This window comes from Aquarana catesbeiana, linkage group LG05, assembly GCF_042186555.1.
Source record: "Aquarana catesbeiana isolate 2022-GZ linkage group LG05, ASM4218655v1, whole genome shotgun sequence".
Taxonomy (NCBI): domain Eukaryota; kingdom Metazoa; phylum Chordata; class Amphibia; order Anura; family Ranidae; genus Aquarana; species Aquarana catesbeiana.
Genome location: NC_133328.1, coordinates 54059393 through 54079732, shown reverse-complemented (window position 1 = coordinate 54079732; position 20340 = coordinate 54059393). Strand labels below are relative to the sequence as shown.

Below are 20340 nucleotides of genomic sequence, written 5' to 3'. Positions count from 1 at the left end.
CCCGAATATGAAAACGGTGTTCAAACCACACATGTGGGGTATCGCCGCGATCGGTAGAGTGAGAGCAATAATTCTAGACCTCCCTGTAACTCAAAACATGCAACCTGTAGAATTTTTTAACTGTCGCCTATGGAGATTTTTAAGGGTAAAAGTTTGTCGCCATTCCACGAGCGGGCGCAATTTTGAAGCGTGACATGTTGGGTATCAATTTACTTGGCGTAACATTATCTTTCACAATATAAAAAAAAAATTGGGCTAACTTTATTGTTGTCTTATTTTTTAATTCAAAATGTGTATTTTTTCAAAAAAAGTGCGCTTGTAAGACCACTGCGCAAATACGATCTGACAAAGTATTGCAACGACCGCCATTTTATTCTCTAGGATGTTAGAAAAAAAAATGTATAATTTTTGGGGGTTCTAAGTACTTTTCTAGCAAAAAAAAATGCTTTTAACTTGTAAACAACAAATCTCAGAAAGAGGCTCGGTCTTTAAGTGGGTAAAGAAAACAATATACATTTGTATGAACCTACATAAAACATGTCACACGTATTTTAATGCATGTCTAAAGAAATAATAGTTGCCCAAAGCAGAAACTTTCACATGATCATATTGCACTGGAATCACAGTAGATAAAATCTGATCAGCAACTATATGCACTTTTTTTCCTTTAGACACTTTTGCACAGAAGATCTAGTATTTCAGCAAAGCAACAAATATTCAGTAGACAAAAGGTGTAGGTGTGCTGGAGGTGACATGATCATGTGTGTCATGACCTTTTTTCATCAAGGTTTTTGAATCATCCAAATACAAAACATCCGTGGCTCGGTGTCCTCGTATGAACTATGTACTATTTTACATTTTTGTGCCTCTTCGTGGACCCAAAATAGATTAGTGTTGTAGGAGGTTAGATAGATCATTGTAATAATTGTTCTAATTATTTCCTCTTCATACTACTCAGATAAAGGCCATGTGTAATTACTGTAATCGTACTAATGGGTACAAATGAGGCTTTTCCTAAGAGGAAATTACTCTGTCCTCGGCTTGGATCTATCGCTGAGAGCAACAGTGTGTTCCATCTGATGCTGGAAATACGTTCTGTACCATTACATTGGACTTTATTACATGTAATGCACCAATGTTCCTCGCACTCAAAACACAAGCCTTTTACAATATACATTGAAACTAATTTTGCCATAAACACTTAAGGATGTCAAAAATTTCATAGCAGACAAAATGGCTTTAAAAGTACAAGTTGAGAGGGGCAGGAGGCGGAGCCTAGCGGAGAAGACATGCATTGTTAGAGCTCCACACCGCTGAGGAGAGAAGAGAAGGACAAAGCGGAGCCTGCAGGCTCAAAAGGTATCCATTTGAACCTTTTTGCCCCTGGGAACAAACTGTGAAAGTTTGGGCAGGAAATATGGTACTGGGAGGAAACCGTGGCAGAAAAGTACAAGTTGAACTTTCTGGTTCAGAGATGTGTTTGCTTCCCAGTCAACATGCCAATGGTGATCTTTTATTCTCTCAATGAAAGTCGAACCGTAACGTAACAGTGTTACAAAAATATATACATACATGGGCAGTATGGTCAATAAAATAAAGACTTTTTCTTCTACTAACTTTCCAGTCTGTTTAGATATGCGGTTGACTTACTAAAACTGAAGTGTGCAACATCTATTGCAGCTCTGCATAGAAAACCAATCAGCTTCCAGTTTTTTTTTTGTCAAAGCTTAACCTCCCTGGCGGTATGATTATTATGATGCTCAGAGCGGTACAATGTTTTTGCATAGAAATTTGGCGTTTTATATTGTAGGCCTGTAATTCTTAGGAAACACTCACTTAAATCTGTCCAAACAAGAGTCTAGTAGACATCCCGAGTATGATAAAGTTTAAAACACGAAATCATAAATTATAATATAATAAATAACTATAAATATTTATAACAAATAATAATAAAATTTATTCAATAATGTAATCAAATAAAAAAAAATGAAATTTGCTCAGTATCAGAATTACAGTGCCTTGCAAAAGTATTCACCCCCCTTGGCTTTTTACCTATTTTGTTACATTACAGCCTTTAGTTCAATGTTTTTTTAATCTGAATTATATGTGATGGATCAGAACACAATAGTCTAAGTTGGTGAAGTAAAATTAGAAACATATATACATAAAACTATTTTTCAGAAATAAAAAAATGATAATTGACATGTGCGTATGTATTCACCCCCTTTGTTATGAAACCCATAAAAAGCTCAGGTGCAACCAATTACCTTCAGAAGTCACATAATTAGTGAAATAATGTCCACCTGTGTGCAATCTAAGTGTCACATGATCTGTCATTACATATACACACCTTTTTGAAAGGCCCCAGAGGCTGCAACACCTAAGCAAAAGGCACCACTAACCAAACACTGCCATGAAGACCAAGGAACTCTCCAAACAAGTAAGGGACAATGTTGTTGAGAAGTACAAGTCAGGGTTAGGTTATAAAAAAATATCCAAATCTTTGATGATCCCTAGGAGCACCATCAAATCTATCATAACCATATGAAAAGAATATGGCACAACAGCAAACCTGCTAAGAGACGGCTGCACACCAAAACTCACGGACCGGGCAAGGAGGGCATTAATCAGAGAGGCAGCACAGAGACCTAAGGTAACCCTGGAGGAGCTGCAGAGTTCCACAGCAGAGACTGGAGTATCTTTACATAGGAAGACAATAAGCCGTACGCTTGATAGAGTTGGGCTTTATGGCAGAGTGGCCAGAAGAAAGCCATTACTTTCAACAAAAAACAAAATGGCATATTTTGAGTTTGCGAAAAGGCATGTGGGAGACTCCCAAAATGTATGGAGGAAGGTGCTCTGGTCTGATGAGACTAAAATTGAACATTTTGGCCATCAAAGAAAATGCTATGTCTGGCGCAAACCCAACTCATCACATCACCCAAAAAATACCAAGTCGGGACTGGGAAACTGGTCAGGGTTGAGGGAAAGATGGATGGTGCTAAATACAGGGATATTCTTGAGCAAAACCTGTACCACTGTGTGTGTGATTTGAGGCTAGGACGGAGGCTCACCTTCCAGCAGGACAATGACCCCAAACACACTGCTAAAGCAACACTTGAGTGGTTTAAGGGGAAACATGCAAATGTGTTGGAATGGCCTAGTCAAAGCCCAGACCTCAATCCAATAGAAAATCTGTGGTCAGACTTAAAGATTGCTGTTCAAAAGCGCAAACCATCCAACTTGAAGGAGCTGGAGCAGTTTTACAAGGAGGAATGGGCAAAAATCCCAGTGGTAAGATGTGGCAAGCTCATAGAGACTTATCCAAAGCGACTTGGAGCTGTGATAGCTGCAAATGTTGGCTCTACAAAGTATTGACTTTAGGGGGATGAATATTTATGCACATTGACTTTTTCTGTTATTTTGTCCTATTTGTTGTTTGCTTCACAATAATAAAAAAAAAATCTTCAAAGTTGTGGGCATGTTCTGTAAATTAAATGATGCAAATCCTCAAACAATCCATGTTAATTCCAGGTTGTGAGGCAACAAAACACAAAAAATGCCAAGGGGGGGGTGAATACTTTTGCAAGGCACTGTATAGCTGTCATTACTTTCAGTTTTGATGACGAATTTCCCCACAAATCACTATTACTCAATTCTGCAAGTTATTCTAATTTATTATCGCTGTTCTCTAGCTAGTCTAAAATCGCTTTTGACGTAAAGGGACAGTTTTGGTTGTTATGGACAGTCTCAAGTTTCCAGGCAGAAAAACAGTATATATAATATAAAACTACATGCAGGGCACTGGATAAAGCACTAGGGACAAAATGGATCTGAAATGATTTCATAGAGTAATGTAATCTGTAAGATTACAGTTTACTGTATGTGTTATGTGTTTTTGACTTCTTGAATTTGGAGCCGGGCTCCGTCCCCATGCCTTGCAACGCTCGCAGGGAACGGAGCCCGGCACAGTGATAGATCAAGCGGAGGACACGGCTCGCACACACAGTGGGGAGACATCACAGGATCCTGGGGACAAGGTAACTTTGCCTGGATCCTGCGATGCGATCCCGAGTGTGGTTCGGGGTTACCGCTTTTGGTAATGAAAATTCGCCCCGGACCACACTCAGGAATACCGCCAGGGAGATTAACTGAATAAGCTGAAGTTAGAAGCTCATTGACTGCCATATACAGCTGCACCAGATTTTGCACTCTCCAGTTTTAGTAAATCAACCCCAGTGTCTCTGTGCTGGCATCTTGATCTCATCAGGCAATTAATTCCTGGATTACACATACCTCCCAACTTTTTGAGATGGGATCGAGGGACAGCTATTAGAAAAAGTATGCAGGCATAGGACACACCCCCGGCCACGCCCCCTTAATAATGAAATATACAAAAAAAAAGTATTATTTAAACCCACAAGTTCTTTCTTTAGCACTATTATTGCTTAATATTGGCTTTTGCAATTTACAAATGCAGCAATTTAGAAATTGAATGAAAGGTTTAGCACTGAGAAACACTTTTTGAAAGATAAAAAAGTGCATTTTATATACAACTATATAGAGATCAGACCAAAATGAGGAGGAAAGAGAGACAGAGGGACTTTGTTCCAAATCAGGGACAGCTGGGAGCTATGATTACTTGGCGGCTCACACATGACATCACTGTGCCTAGTGTACTGCCATCATGGCAGCCTTTACCTACAAGCTAGAAAGTGGCATTTTATATGCCATGGTAGTGGCAACACATGTATCAGTGCTCCTTGTGCATAGCCACAAGCCACTTATTCCTCCTTCTTACAGACTGTGAGCCACAGAGTAAAATATGATTTATAGGTAAATTCCAATCTTCCCTTAAATTCTTACTAAACCCACAACAGTAAAATCTGTCTGTATATACAGTAAAGCATGCCTGTTATACTTACTGTGGAACCTAAGGGGTTAATCCTCCGTATTGTGTAAAAAGGCTTCTTTTACTGTCCCCAATCCATCTGCTGTTAATAAAGAGCCTTTCACTCTGCACATGCTCAGTTTGGTGTGTATTACAAGAGAGTCTTTTTTGGGGAAAGTTGCATGTGATCAGCACTGTCCAGACAGAGGGTCAGGGGTCATGCACCCTTATAGGACAGTCAGAGGAGAATGAAAACTCCTCTTACAAGCTTTAACCTGACACTGATAGAAGTCACAAGACTGCTATATACTGCTGGTATTTAGCAGTTTATATTCACTAAAATAATTGTATTTCCATGTTCTGTGTACTGTATTGTGGGACTCCAGGTATAGTAAATGCAGGGTCCTGGGTTTAGTAACATTTTAAAGTGATTGTAAAGGCTCGCTTTAAAAAAAACCCAAACATATACATATACACGTTATATAGGCATACCCCACTTTTAAGTACACAATGGGGTTTATTTACTAAAGCTAAAAAGTGCAAAATCAGGCTCACTTCTGCATAGAAACCAATGAGCTTCAAACCCCAGCTTGTTCAATTAAGCTTTGGTAATAAAACCTGGAAGCTGATTGGTTTCTATGCAGAAGTGAGCCTGATTTTGCACTTTCCAGCTTTAGTTAATAAACCCCATTGTGTACTTAAAAGTGGGGAATGCCTGTACTTACCTCCTCTGTGCAGTTGGTTTTGCACAGAAAAGCTCAGACCCTCCTCTTCTCGGGTCCCTCTTTGCTGCTCCTAGCCCCTCCCTCCTTAGAGTGCCCCTCAGCCAGCAGCTTGTTACAGGATGTCACCCAAGCTGAGTCATAGCTCCGTGTATCCATTCAGGCATGGAGCCCCAACCTGGCCCCACCCCCTCTCTCCCCTGATTGGCTGACTGACTTTGATTGACAGCCGCGGGGGCCAATAGCGCCGCTGCTCTGTCTCCGCCAATCAGGAGGAGTGTACTGGATGGCTGAGGGTATTGTGGACATCACTGGAGAGAGAAGGAGGTCGGGTAGGTAATTAGGGGGGTGCTGGAGAGGCTGCTACACACAGAAGGTTTTTTTATCTTAATGCATAGAATGCATTAAGATGAAAAGCCTTCTGCCTTTACAACAAGTCTTGCACAGTGGAGTGGTACAGTCTCCTCTCCTGTACTGAAATAGCTTACTTTGATTTCACTGCAAACTGTGAGCTACACAGATTTTGATATGTATGGCCAGCCTTTGGTGGGTAATTAAAACTGTAACTTCCAGTAAAAAAATATTAATATGCTAACTGGTTATTATGCTCGGTTCACATATATGCGAATTGGATACATTTTGAACCGCATCCGATTTGCATGACATATGAACCAAAACAGCTTTCTATGGAGCCGGTTCACATATCTGCAGGCCGGTGTCAGTGTGATTTTCAAAAGAGTCCTGTATGATTTTAGGTCTGCTTCAGACGCGATTTTCAAGTGTCATACAAATTCACACCTGAATCACACCAGAACCGATGAACCAAACTGCACCATACTCCTTTGAAAAATCATATAAAACCATGCCCGGATATATGTGAACCGAGCCTTAAGGATTACATTTAGGGTTTTCAACATGTAGAGCATCTTGGCAAGAAAATGAAGTCTGGCTGCATTAAAAGTTATCCCTGCAATGGCTCCCTTATGGACTGCAAGGGTTACCTGCTCATTTTGTCTGGGGGAATGCCGGCCATACACCTGTAGAATTTTATTTGAATGTTCGTACGAGAAAGTATAAAAATGCTTGTCTTACTATTTAATGGTACTTTCTACTAATTTCAAAAGACTTTTCATTCAAGTAACATGTCAGTGTCTCGATTTTGGTAAGATTAACTTTGACAAGTGCATAAGACTAGTTACAGTTACTAGTTTTTTCAGCCGGTAGTGAATTCAACGATTGGAAATGTTTGTTTCCACTTGATTGCCAAAAAATTTCCATTCTTATCCTTCAATTTTTTTTTTCCACGCTCTGGTCGAAACTGATTTTTGAATCATCCCCTTTTATATTTTAGATAATCGAACGAACATTCTGAGAATGAAAATTTCCTAATGAATTTCTACAGGTGTGAGGCCACATTTATGTGAAATACTTCCCTTATTTTATTCCTCCCACATGTGGGCCCCCTTCTAGTTCCTCGAAGCTGCTCCTTTTTGTGGTCCACGGTCTCTGCTCTCCAATATAATCACGTACAATGCAGAGTCAGTGGCAGAGGAGTGTTCACTGCAGGAGGATGAGGAATAAGGAATAAGTATATAATTCATCATTCTCTAGACAAACTGAGCAGTTAACCTTAGCAGTGTGGAAAGAAGCAAATTGCAAGGGTAATATTGTCTTGAGCCTGGTATTCAGTTTTAAAGTCATGCATGGGAAAATATTGAAAGAATGCTATTAAATCCATGTTGACAGCTTTCAATTGGCTTTAAAAACGACATTAGATAGACATTGGAGAGTCTGTAAAATAAAGTCTCTTATGTTTTTGTATTAAAAGTCTTAGTTATAGAATGCATTGTGAGAAAGACAAAGATATGAAGATTCAAGTAACTTTCCTATAGATGCTCACCAAAGAGCAAAGTTATGTCTAAGCTGGATGTATTGTAGAGGTTTTTTTTCCAAATGTAAAGATGCTTCTTTTTTCCCATTTCATTAGAAAGAATACAAGAAAGACTTTGAAACAGAGATAAGAGGGAAGGGAATGCAAATAGATGCTGACTTGCCGGAGATACAGCATGCAAAGAAAGTCACAGAATTTATGAGCCAGGTTGGTACTGGATGCCCGCATTGGAAATCAGAGGTTATCTATTGTGCTATTCACCAAACAGCCAAATCAGCCACTTAAGGATCAATTTACTAAAGCATGATCCATGCAGTGTTTTAATTATTGTGTATTAATTGTATATTTTTAGTCATTGAAAATGATTAACTAAGGTTTTATCACACAAATCAGATGACTTCGCTTTATGCGCTGGTGTGTACTCATTACTGTGCTATTTTGTATCAAAAAGTCACTGCAAAAAAAGTTGAGTTCTGTTATGTTAAAGTTTACAGACTTTTTTTTAATGACTGACTCAGTAACTATAGATGGGTGTAAGGCTGATGTGGTGCCTATATTTAAAAAGGGATCAAAGTCTTTACTTTAGTAATGATGTGAATGTACAATGTATATGTAAAGCGCTGCGTAAATTGATGGCGCTATATAAGTACCTGAAATAAATAGTAATAGACCAGTTAGTTTATTGTCTGTAGTCAGAAAGATACTTGAGAGTTTGATAAAAGACCACATAGAAGAGATTTTGCTAGATAACGATATTTTAAGCAATAGTCAGCATGGATTCACAAAAGAAGTTATCAAACAAATCTAATTTCTTTTTATGAGGCAGTAATCAAAACCTTAGACAAAGGATATAGAATAGCTGGACTTTTCAAAAGTGTTTGACACAGTTCTCCACATGCAGCTAATGTGCAGATTAAAGTCTACAGGCTTAGAAAATTCAATTTGTGGATAGATAGAAAACTGGCTCAAAGACCATATTCTGAGAGTGGTGATTAAAGTATAAGTTATTTACATTTGCATATATTTACGGAATAGTGCCTCTGTAGAAGGGATGGTATTTTCGCGCTCGCCCCACCCCGACACATAAAGGATAAATTAACTTTAAAAAATAAAAATAAATGCACACTTTTTGCAGGTAAAAAAAGTGCGTTTTTATTCTTAGGAGCCTGTAAAGTAGCCTGTAGGGGCAGACAGTTATTGAAGTCTGGGAAGATCAATGAACTACGAGAGCGCTCATCAGTGCCCTCGTAGTTCATTGAGAACTACAAGCTGTCTGCCGTGGTGGCCAACGATAATTGTATTTCATTAAGGCAGGGGTTCCGCTTAAAAAAAAAAAATTAAAAGTCAGCAGCTACAAATACTGCAGCTGCTGACTTTTAATAATCGGACACTTACCTGTCCCAGGGTCCAGCGATGCGGGGGAATGAAGCCCCGCTCGTCTCCCCCCTCCGCTCAGCAGCGCCGACATTTTAACTGTGGGTGCCCGGTTGTGGCTTCACAGCCGGGCACCCACTGTGCATGCGCGAGCCGCGCCCCGCGCTGTGACTGGCCGCGCAATCATCTTGGACCTGTCACGTGTCCCAGATAATTGCCTAGAGGGAGGAGGGAGAGCTGAACTCCCTTCCCACGCCGAGGGAAGTGAGGGACCCCCTAGCAACAGGCATTAAAGAGGTGAGTAAAAAAAAAAAATTTCTCCAAATTTTTTTTTTTTTTTTCATGCACATTTAATGATTTTTTTTTTTGGGTGGAACTCCACTTTAATTAACAGAACTCTGTGAATGAGTGACACAGTTGTGTAGATGGAGCCCCCAATGGCTACGCTGTTTTTGAGTTGTGACAGCGGGTGCGGGGAGAGGATCCCCCCTCCCCCGATCACAATGGAGGAACGGTTCATGGACCAGGCAGGTGCCTTAGTAACATGTTACACCCTTAATATAGGTGTAACATTTTACTAAAAGTAAGAGTAAAATGGATGTAGGTGTGGCGCTGTTCTGGTAGGGTGAATAATTAGTGATAAACCACTATTGACTGGCAGTGTGTTGTGATAGTATCTGGGTGGTGTTGCAACCTCTGGTGGCTATTTAGAAATGTGGTAACAATAGATAAAGGGACTAATTCGTTACTAATATTCCGTGTGTGAATTATCCCATGTGAATAACAGCCAGACATTTGATTAATACTAATGTCTACAAAAATATATGAAAAATTATGTAACATATGCCCAATATAACATACAGTACATTAGTGGACCTGATAACAAAGTGCATATACAGGAAAGTTCTTAGTGAAAAAAGGGGGGGGGGTTGCTAATTAGCAGATGGACAAAGTGACTTGTGCTCAAAACAATAAAAGCCAGTGCTTGCTGGAAAAACAATATTGCTTTAAAAAGTCTTTCTGTGTGCACAAATGGTTTTGTGCTTAGAAAGAATTAATCCCTCTAGGAAAACAATATTGTTAAAAGCGGATCTTCTTGTTCCAGTACTGGCTCGGTGATGGTGCTGCTTAATCGTGCTCCTAATGTGCATACAGTCACCGAATAGCCTCACCCCTACAGGGGTATTGCGCGGTCACAGTCCTTTAATGATTTATACTCTGAATGGTCTGAGGTTATTAGTGGTGTACCCCAAGGTTCAATGTCGGGACCCTTACTTTTTAACAAATTTATCAATGATATAGAGTCTGGGATTAAAAGTACCATTTCAAAATTTACAAATGACACCAAACTATGCTGTGGAATGTCCATACAGGATGTCTTCAACTTTCAAATTGACCTTAATGCACTGTTTGATTAGGTTTAATGTTGATAACTGTAAAGTTATGCACTTGCCGACTAAAACCATGAATGCATAATACATTCTAGGAGGAGAACAACTGGAAAAGTAAATCGCCGAGAAGATCTGGGTGTTCTGGTAGATCATAGACTTAATAATTAATAATAATAATTAATAATAGCATGCAATGCCAAGCTGCGGTTTCTAAAGCGAGCAAAAAACTTTCTCGTATTAAAAGAGGTATAGGGGCAAGTTCCCTTATGTCTCCCTTTCTGCCCCTGTTATCTATTAATAATAACCCCCTATTTCCTCCTGGTCTTGACCAACCTCAGGCGGTCGTGTGGTGGACCTCTTGGGGTCTTACCCTGTTTTGTTTGCGTCTATCTAGCAAGATTACTTTGCGGTATAAGCAAGGAAACTCAGACCTCTACAGTGTGTAAAAACGACATTAGATAGACATTGGAGAGTCTGTAAAATAAAGTCTGTTATTCTGTTATGTTTTTGTATTAAAAGTCTTATTAGTTATAGAATGTATTGTGAGAAAGACAAAGATATGAAGATTCAAGTAACTTTCCTATAGATGCCCACCAAAGAACAAAGTTATGTCTAAGCTGGATGTAGAGGTTTTTTTTCCAAATGTAAAGAAGCTTCTTTTTTCCCATTTCATTAGAAAGAATACAAGAAAGACTTTGAAACAGAGATAAGAGGGAAGGGAATGCAAATAGATGCTGACTTGCCAGAGATACAGCATGCAAAGAAAGTCACAGAATTTATGAGCCAGGTTGGTACTGGATGCCCGCATTGGAAATCAGAGGTTATCTATTGTGTTATTCTCAATCAGCACCAAACAGCCAAATCAGCCACTTAAGGATCAATTTACTAAAGCATGATCCATTGTTTTAATTATTGTGTATTAATTGTATATTTAGTCATTGAAAATGATTAACTAAGGTTTTATCACACAAATCAGATGACTTCGCTTTATGCATTGGTGTGTGCTCATTATTGTGCTATTTTGTATCAAAAAGTCACTGCAAAAAAAGTTGAGTTCTGTTATGTCAAAGTTTACAGACTTTTTAATGACTGACTCAGTAACTATTAACTTTTTAACAAATTTATCAATGATATAGAGTCTGGGATTAAAAGTACCATTTCAAAATTTACAAATGACACCAAACTATGCTGTGGAATGTCCATTCAGGATGTCTTCAACTTTCAAGTTGACCTTAATGCACTGTTTGATTAGGTTTAATGTTGATAACTGTAAAGTTATGCACTTACCGACTAAAAACATGAATGCATAATACATTCTAGGAGGAGAACAACTGGAAAAGTAAATTGTCGAGAAGATCTGGGTGTTCTGGTAGATCATAGACTTAATAATAATAAATAATAATAATTAATAATAGCATGCAATGCCAAGCCGCTTCTAAAGCGAGCAAAAAACTTTCTTGTATTAAAAGAGGTATAGCAAGTTCCCTTATGTCTCCCTTTCTGCCCCTGTTATCTATTAATAATAACCCCCTATTTCCTCCTGGCCTTGACCAACCTCAGGCGGTCGTGTGGTGGACCTCTTGGGGTCTTACCCTGTTTTGTTTGCGTCTATCTAGCAAGGTTACTTTGCGGTATAAGCAAGGAAACTCAGACCTCTACAGTGTGTAAATGTGCTTTTACTGAACAAAAATGCTGTACATATAAAACTATTACAATATTAGGAATATAGTACAAGAATGACAGATATCTATAACAAGCAAAATGCCTAGCAAATAAACAGCCTATGGTCTGTAACAGTAGAAATACACTTAAAAGTTATCTCCAGTTACTGACAACGAGGTTTCTGGAGATCAGGCACCTTCTTGTTCGCTTATTATAGATGAGAGTGTTTTGGTGTTAATGCATGATGAGTGGCTTCCAGCTTATGCCTGGCAACCTTTATATAGCTCAGGTTGTTTTCCATAACAACCGACTAACAGAAAGAAATCTGTCATTCTTTCAGTTTGAGAGACCCTCTCTTACCTGTTTACTGAAGCTATAGAGACAATAGCATGTTCAAACTGTCAATTGAATACCACAATGGTATCTACATTCCCATTGTATCCAACAGCATTTGTTTGAGAAGTTCTGTGTCTGTGAAACGAGAATGCTGTTCCAGCCCTATAATAAAAAATCATATTTTATATGAAACGCAACACATACCCATGTAGGACATCTGTTGAACACACGGGCTCCACCGATGTGATCTGCCTTCTGTGAGGCCCATGAAGTTCCCCAGTCAGAGTTCTTTTGCTTTCTTCAGCTTCAACACTGGCTAGCATAACTTCGGCGTACCTCCTCCTATCCGTTTCAGAAAACCACTTTCGAACACATCTGTGAGCATTCCCTGGGTTCCCGGGGTCTTATCTCCACCCTCTAAGCGTCCTTGAATGGTCAGTCTTCCTTCACCTCACTTTCCTATTTAGCCCATTGGGAACGAGATTTTGATACTGCAGCGGACTGGAGCAGGGCTTGGCCTTCGATTGCTAAATGCTTCTTCAATACTGCCACCTTGGAGGCGGCATACAAGGTGTTGTTACCATGGTACTGGGTTCCAGCACGTATTGCTCATGCCAACCCGGCTTCTAGTGATCGCTGTTTCCGGGGGTGTGGCCATCTCAGGGATGTTCCAGATACTTGGTGGACCTGCCCCCAGTTGGTGGGATTCCTTTTCCGATTGTTTGGTTTGCTGTATTCCCTGTTTCATTTGAACATCCGAAAGGAGACTAAATTTGATTTGCTACATTGCCGCATCCCAGGCCTATTTGCTTGCCCAGGCATTGAAGAAATCTACGGTTCCTTTCCAGGGAGTGAGAGACCGCTTGACGGCCATGATGGTTAATGAACAAATGTCCAGTATTCTTAAAAACACACTTCCTTAAAGTCTGGGAACCATAGTTGACGTATGCTTTCCCTGATCTCCCTCTGGCAAGTGTGGGTTGGCTCCAACTGGTATCTTGTGCAATCCCGGATCCCCTATTCTTTCACTTTCTCTTTTATCTTATCTTTACCTTATCCTTCTCTTTTCTCTCTGTTCTTTTTCTCGTATAGGGCTCTTAAGCCCACCTTAGTTGTCTATAGATGCCCAGGACTATTTAACCACTTCAGCCCCGGAGGGTTTTACCCACTTCCTGACCGGGCCATTTTTTGCGATACGCCACTGCAACGATTTAACAATTTCACAATTACGCGGTTGTGCGACGCTGTACCCAAATAAAATTGATGCCCAATTTTTCCCACAAACAGAGCTTTCTTTTGGTGGTATTTGATCACCTCTGCGGTTTTTATTTTTTGCGCTATAAACAAAAAAAGGCCGTCAATTTTGAAAAAAACAAACATATCTTTTACTTTCTGCTATAATACATATCCAAAAATAAAAATGTAAAAAAAAAAATGTCTTCATCAATTTAGGCCAATATGTATTCTGCTACATAGTTTTTAGTAAAAAAATCCCAATAAGCGTATATTGATTGGTTTGCGCAAAAGTTATAGCATCTAAAACTGCAGGATAGATTTAGGGACTTTTATTTTTTTATTTTTTACTGGTAATGGCGGCGATCTGTGATTTTTAGTGGGACTGCGACATTGCGGCGGACAAATCTGACACTAAGTGACACTTTTTGGGGACCAGTGACACCAATACAGTGGTAAAAATGCACCGATCCCTGTATACTGTAGATGACACTGGCAGGGAAGGGGTTAACAGTAGGGGGCAATCAAGGGGTTAAATATGTTCTCTGGGAGGTGAAGTTTCAAGTTTCTAACTGTGGAGGGAGTGGATTCACTGGAGGAAAAGAGAGATGACGATTCAGCTTAGCTGAAACACCTTATCTCTCACTTTTCTTCCCTGACAGATCGGCAGTGTGCTTTGTTCACCGCTGCTCCGTCTCTCTTGTGTCCAATCATAGTGGCAGTGGCGCGCCGGCCCCCTAAACCGAGTGCACGAAATCACTTACAGGTACATGATTTAGCACACCTGGGCAGTAAATGTACGTGGGGCAGTCCAGAAGCGGTCAAAACAGAGTTTTAAAGATACCAGTCCTGTCTACTTTTGCACTCAATGGGTTAATCCCTAGCTATATGTAAGTTCCACTTAAGATTTCTGTTCTCGTTAAATTGGGGATCTTCCCTCCTTTGTTTACGCTGTGTATGTTGTGTTCTTTCTGTCACCAATCATAGCCCCTGTATGGGCAGACTTGATGCTTTGGTGTTACCACATATGTTAAGGATATTCCTGCAATAAAAAATATTGAACCAGAAAAGAGGTATAGGGGTTAATTTACTAATTGCAAATAGACTCTGCAAGTGCAGTTGCTCCAGAACTTAGTAAATTAGGTAAAGCTTCACTTTGAAAAAAATACTCAATCACGTGCAAAGGAAAATAAAAAAAAACAGCAATTGTGCTTGCACATGATTGGATAATGGAAGTTAGCAGAGCTTTAGCTCATTTACTAAGCTCTTGAGCAACTGCTCTAACAAAGTGCAACTGCAGTTTGCAAAGTACACAGTCCATTTGCCTTTACATAGTTACATAGTCGGTGAGGTTGAAAAAGGACACAAGTCCATCAAGTCCAACCTATGTGTGTGATTATATGTCATCATATGATCATATGGTCGTTCAGGTGCTTATCTAACCGTTTTTTGAAACTATCGATGCCCCCTGCTGAGATCACTGCCTGTGGAAGGGAATTCCACATCCTTAACGTTCTTACAGTAAAGAACCCTTTACGTAGTTTATGGTTAAACCTCTTTTCTTCTAAGTTTAATGAGTGGCCACGTGTCTTGTTAAGCTCCCTTCCGCAATTTTTTTTTATACCTATTGTTGGGTCACCAGTATGGTATTTGTAAATTGAAATCATATCTCCTCTCAAGCGTCTCTTCTCCAGAGAGAACAAGTTCAGTGCTCGCAACCTTTCTTCATAACTAAGATCCTCCAGACCCTTTATTAGCTTTGTTGCCCTTCTTTGTACTCGCTCCATTTCCAGTACATCCTTCTTGAGGACTGGTGCCCAGAACTGGACATCATACTCCCGGTGCGGCTGGTCCGGAGTCTTGTAGAGTGGGAGAATTATCGTTTTATCTCTGGAGTTGATCCCCTTTTTAATGCATGCCAATATTCTGTTTGCTTTGTTAGCAGCATCTTGGCATTGCATTGCATGCCATTGCTGAGCCCCCCAGGTCCTTTTGCATCCTAGATTCCCCCAGAGGTTCTCCCCCCAGTGTATAGATTGCATTCATATTTTTGCCACCCAAATGCATTATTTTACATTTTTCTACATTAAACCTCATTTGCCATGTAGTTGCCCACCCCATCAATTTGTTCAGATCTTTTTGCAAGGTTTCCACATCCTGCAGAGAAGTTATTGCCCTGCTTAGCTTAGTATCGTCCACAAATACAGAGATTGAACTATTTACCCCATCCTCCAGGTTGTTTATGAACAAAATAAATAGGATTGGTCCCAGGACAGAACCCGGGGGGCCCCCACTACCCACCTTTGACCATTCCGAGTACTCCCCATTTATCACCACCCTCTGAACTTGCCCCTGTAGCCAGATTTCAATCCATGTACTCACCCTATGGTCCATGCCAACGGATCTTATTTTGTACAGTAAACGTTTATGGGAAACTGTGTCAAATGCTTTTGCAAAATCCAGATACACCATGACTACGGGCCTTCTTTTATCTAGATGGTAACTCACCTCCTCATAGAAGGTTAATAGATTGGTTTGGCAAGAACGATTTTTCATGAATCCATGCTGATTACTGCTAATGATACCGTTCTCGTTACTAAAATCTTGTATATAGTCCCTTATCACCCCCTCCAAGAGCTTGCATACTATTGATGTTAGGCTAACTGATCTGTAATTCCGAGGGATGTATTTTGGGCCCTTTTTAAATATTGGTGCTACATTGGCTTTTCTCCAATCACCTGGTACCATTCCAGTCAGTAGACTATCAGTAAAAATTAGGAACAATGGTCTGGCAATTACTTGACTGAGTTCCCTAAGTACCCTCGGATGCAAGCCATCTTGTCCCAGTGTCATAAGGATAAACATTGCCGTTTTGGTTACTGAAGCCCCCCGAGTCCCTCGTGAAGACTGAGGAGAAGAATAAATTCAATACCTTCGCTTTCTCCCCATCCTTTGTACCAGATGTCCTTCCTCATTCTTTATGGGGCCAATATGGTCTGTCGCCCCTTTTTTACTGTTTACATACTTAAAGAATTTCTTGGAATTTTTTTTGCTCTCCTTCGCTATGTGTCTTTCGTGTTCTATCTTAGCCGCCCTAATTGCACCCTTACATTTCTTGTTGCATTCTTTATAAAGTCTGAATGCTGATGATGATCCCCCAACCGTGTATTTTTTGAAGGCCTTCTCCTTTGCTTTTATATGCATTTTTACATTGGAGTTAAGCCATCCAGGACTTTTGTTCGCTCTTTTAAATTTATTACACAATGGGATGCATTGGCTAATGCTCTTATTTAATATGCTCTTAAAGCAAACCCATCTCTCCTACTTGTTCTTTGTTCCTAAGATTTTATCCCAATTCATGCCTTCTAACAAGGTTCGTAGTTTAGGGAAGTTGGCTCTTTTGAAATTCAGTGTCTTTGTATTCCCCTTATGTTTCCTATTTGTGTGATTTATACTAAAGCCAATTGACCTGTGATTGCTGTTTCCTAAATTGCCTCGTATTTCCACATCCGTGATTAGGTCTGTATGTTGGTAATCAGTAGACCCAGTAACGCTTTAATTCCCCCCCCTCACCTAGTTTAAAAAACCCTCTAACTTCTTGGGCATCTTTACTCCCAGCTGATCTGCACCCTCCTCATTTAGGTGCAGTCTGTTCCTTCTATAGTACTGGTGATCGACTGAGAAGTCGGCCCAGTCCTCCAGGAACCCAAACCCCTCCTTACTACACCAGCTCTTCAGCCACTTGTTTACTTCCCTAATCTCCCTCTGCCTTTCTGGTGTGGCTCGATGTACCGGTAGTATTCCTGAGAATACTACCTTGCAGGTCCCTTTCCTCAATTTAGCTCCCAAGTCCCTAAAATTGTTCTTTAGGACACTCCATCTGCCTCTGACTTTGTCATTGGTGCCAATGTGCACCATGACAGCCGGGTCTTCCCCAGCCCCTCCCAGTAATCTGTCCACCAGATCCATAATGTGCCAAACCCGAGCGTCCGGTAGACAACATACAGTTCGGCGCTTCAGGTCTTTGTTACAGATTGTCCTCTCTGTCCTAAGAATTGAGTCCCCTACCACCAGAACAAGTCTTTCCTTTCCATTCACTTCCCCCCCACTCTCACTGGAGGAGTTCTTCCCCCGGCACCTAGGAGAGTCCTTCAGCTCCAGCAGTGCTGGTCCCTGACTGGTTTCACCAATGTCACTCAATGGAGCGTACTTATTGGGATGCTCCAGCCCTGGATCGACCTCCCTTGCACTTCCCCCTCTACACTTCCTGACTGTCAACCATCTACTCTTTCCTAGTGCCTGCACCTCTTTGTCTACACCCGCCTCTGTGCTGGCCCCTGCCGCCACCTGCCGTGTACGTTCCTGGCTCTCCTTTAGTATGGAGGGACTTCTCAGTGTTGACAGTTGCTTCCCCAGATTCAGAACCTGGGATTCCAGGGAAACAATGTGCTTACATTTTGCACAGCAGTATTCGCCCTCGAACGGATGATCAAAGAATACATACATGCCGCAAGATGTACACCGAGTCGCATCTCAACACCCACCGGGCATCGTACCTACTAATTTAATGAGGATTTGGGATTATATTCTGTTCAAATTACCTAACAACTAGCTTCCTGACACTAATACTCAACAAGGCAATACACAGGTTCTCAAGACATAAACTTGGTGTAGAGTTATGCACTTTCAGGTCATTACAAAAGACAATGGGGCACTCTTTATGTCTGGAGGAAAAGAGATTTAACCTTCACATATGGAAAGGCTTCTTTAGAGTAAGAGCTGTTAAATGTGGAATAGACTCCCTCAGGAACTAGTTCTGGCCAGCTCAATAGATTGTTCTAAAAATGAGCTGGATGCATTTGTAAATTCACAAAATATAACTGGATATTAACATTTATAGGTTATAAATGTTAAAATGTTGATACAGGGAATACGTGATTGCCTTCTGGAGGATAAGGAAGGAATTTATTTTTCCCCCGCTGGAGCAAATTGGACCATGGCTTTATTTGCCTTTCTCTGGATTAACAGTGGGAATAGGATTCTGTTTTCTATTTATTTATTCTGTTTATTTTTTTCCTATGGGCTGAACTTGATGGAAATGTGTGTTTTTCAACCTGACTAACTAGGTAAATGTTTGCATTTCCAGATGTTAAAATGCTGTTCAGGAGTAAGCATTAGCATGGGTTTGGGTCATGTAGCCAATCATGAGTCAATCATGTCATGAGCATCCCTGCTGCTTTGTGTATGCGCAGTTGCGGGGTAAGGAATGCCTTGGCAGCAGTTGATTGGATGTCAGTGGGGAGGAGCTTCCTTCCTTCTGGGTTCCGTCTGAAAAAGTTCGGACCAAACCTGTGCTCATCACTGTTCAGGAATATGGAGCCATTCAGGGGTGGGGATAAATGAGACCCACTGGCCTGCATATTATTGTATTGTGATTTTCTTTACAGAAAGGGTATAAAAAGGATCTGGAAACTGAGATAAAAGGGAAAGGGATGCAGGTGGGCCCAGATATCCCTGAGCTACAAAGAGCCAAAAGAGCCTCTGAGTTTGCAAGTCAGGTAAGTGGCAAATTCTTGTTTTCTCTGCTAAGCTTCAGATATTTTTTTTATAACATTTTAGAAGAAAAAATATCATGCAGCTGCCAATTTTTTCATTTTCTACATGAAAAGTCAAAATATTTGCTGCTGAATGGTCATGGGCAAAGGTTTACTTTAGAAAGACTGCTAGGAGTGAAGTAGTTATAATACATTCTTATGCTTTTTTTGTTTTCTGTTTTTTATGTTATCTACAGAAAAAATACAAGGATGAAGCAGAGAAGATGATGTCTATGTATTCTTTAGGGGCTGATACTCCTGAGATGGAAAGAGTAAAGAATGCACAGAAATCCATAAGTGCTGTAAGTATAACCACCATACCTCCCGACTTTTTGGGATACTAGCAAACATTTTCTAGACAAAGGACACTGCCTCAGTAACATGGGACATAAAGAATTATTATGTGAAAAATTATTGGTTTAGTACATAGGCGCTTTTTGTAACACTACTTTTCCTTTATATTCTCTTTCCTGATTAACAAATGCAATCATTTATAGGTTGAATGAATGGATTTGTGTAACACCTGTGGTAGTGAAAGAGTATATTTACTTTACTTTACAAAGAGGGTAGAAGGCAAAAAAAGGATGCACCATATAAGCAATGGCAGAGAAGACAAAAATATTGTCACAGTGATGTCTTTTAGTGGCTATTGGAGCTTTAATGTTCCTTCTACAGGTGCAGTAACAAAGTGGAAGCTAAGGCTACCTTCACTATATTGTCAAAAGTATTGGGACACCTGCCTTTACACGCACATTAACTTTAATGGCATCCCAGTCTTAGTCCGTAGAGTTCAATATTGAGTTGGCCCACCCTTTGCAGCTATAAAACAGCTTCAACTTTTCTGGGAAGTGTCCAGAAGGTTTAGGAGTGTGTCTATAGGCATGTTTAAACATTCTTCCAGAAGGGCATTTTGTGAGGTCAGGCTCTAAAGTTGACGAGAAGGCCTGGCTCTCAGTCTTCGGTCTAATTCATCCCAAAGGTGTTCTATTGGGTTAAGGTCAGGACTCTATGCAGGCCAATCAAGTTCCTTCACCCCAAACTTGCTCATCCATGTCTTTATGGACCTTGCTTTGTGCACTGGTGCACAGTCATGTTGGAACAAAAAGGGGCCATCCCCAAACTGTTCCCACAAAGTTGGGAGCATTAAATTATCCAAAATGTCTTGGTGTGCTGATGCCTTAAGAGTTCCCTTCACTGGGACTAAGAGGTCAAGCCCAACCCCTGAAAAACAACCCCACACCCTAAT

At 40.4% G+C, this 20340-nt stretch overlaps 2 protein-coding genes across 3 annotated transcripts in view; both read left to right on the top strand.

The window, feature by feature from the left end:
* LOC141144255 (LIM zinc-binding domain-containing Nebulette) overlaps positions 1-20340 on the top strand; it is a 395409-nt gene that overhangs the window by 341360 nt on the left and 33709 nt on the right. The gene's annotated exons all lie outside the window — the stretch shown is intronic.
* LOC141144254 (uncharacterized) overlaps positions 1-20340 on the top strand; it is a 147444-nt gene that overhangs the window by 121009 nt on the left and 6095 nt on the right. For both annotated transcript variants that reach the window (XM_073629750.1, XM_073629751.1), the window contains 4 exons: positions 7601-7711; positions 10946-11056; positions 18948-19058; positions 19292-19396. In XM_073629750.1, the coding sequence (XP_073485851.1) occupies positions 7601-7711; positions 10946-11056; positions 18948-19058; positions 19292-19396 (438 nt within the window). The remainder of the gene's footprint in view (positions 1-7600; positions 7712-10945; positions 11057-18947; positions 19059-19291; positions 19397-20340) is intronic.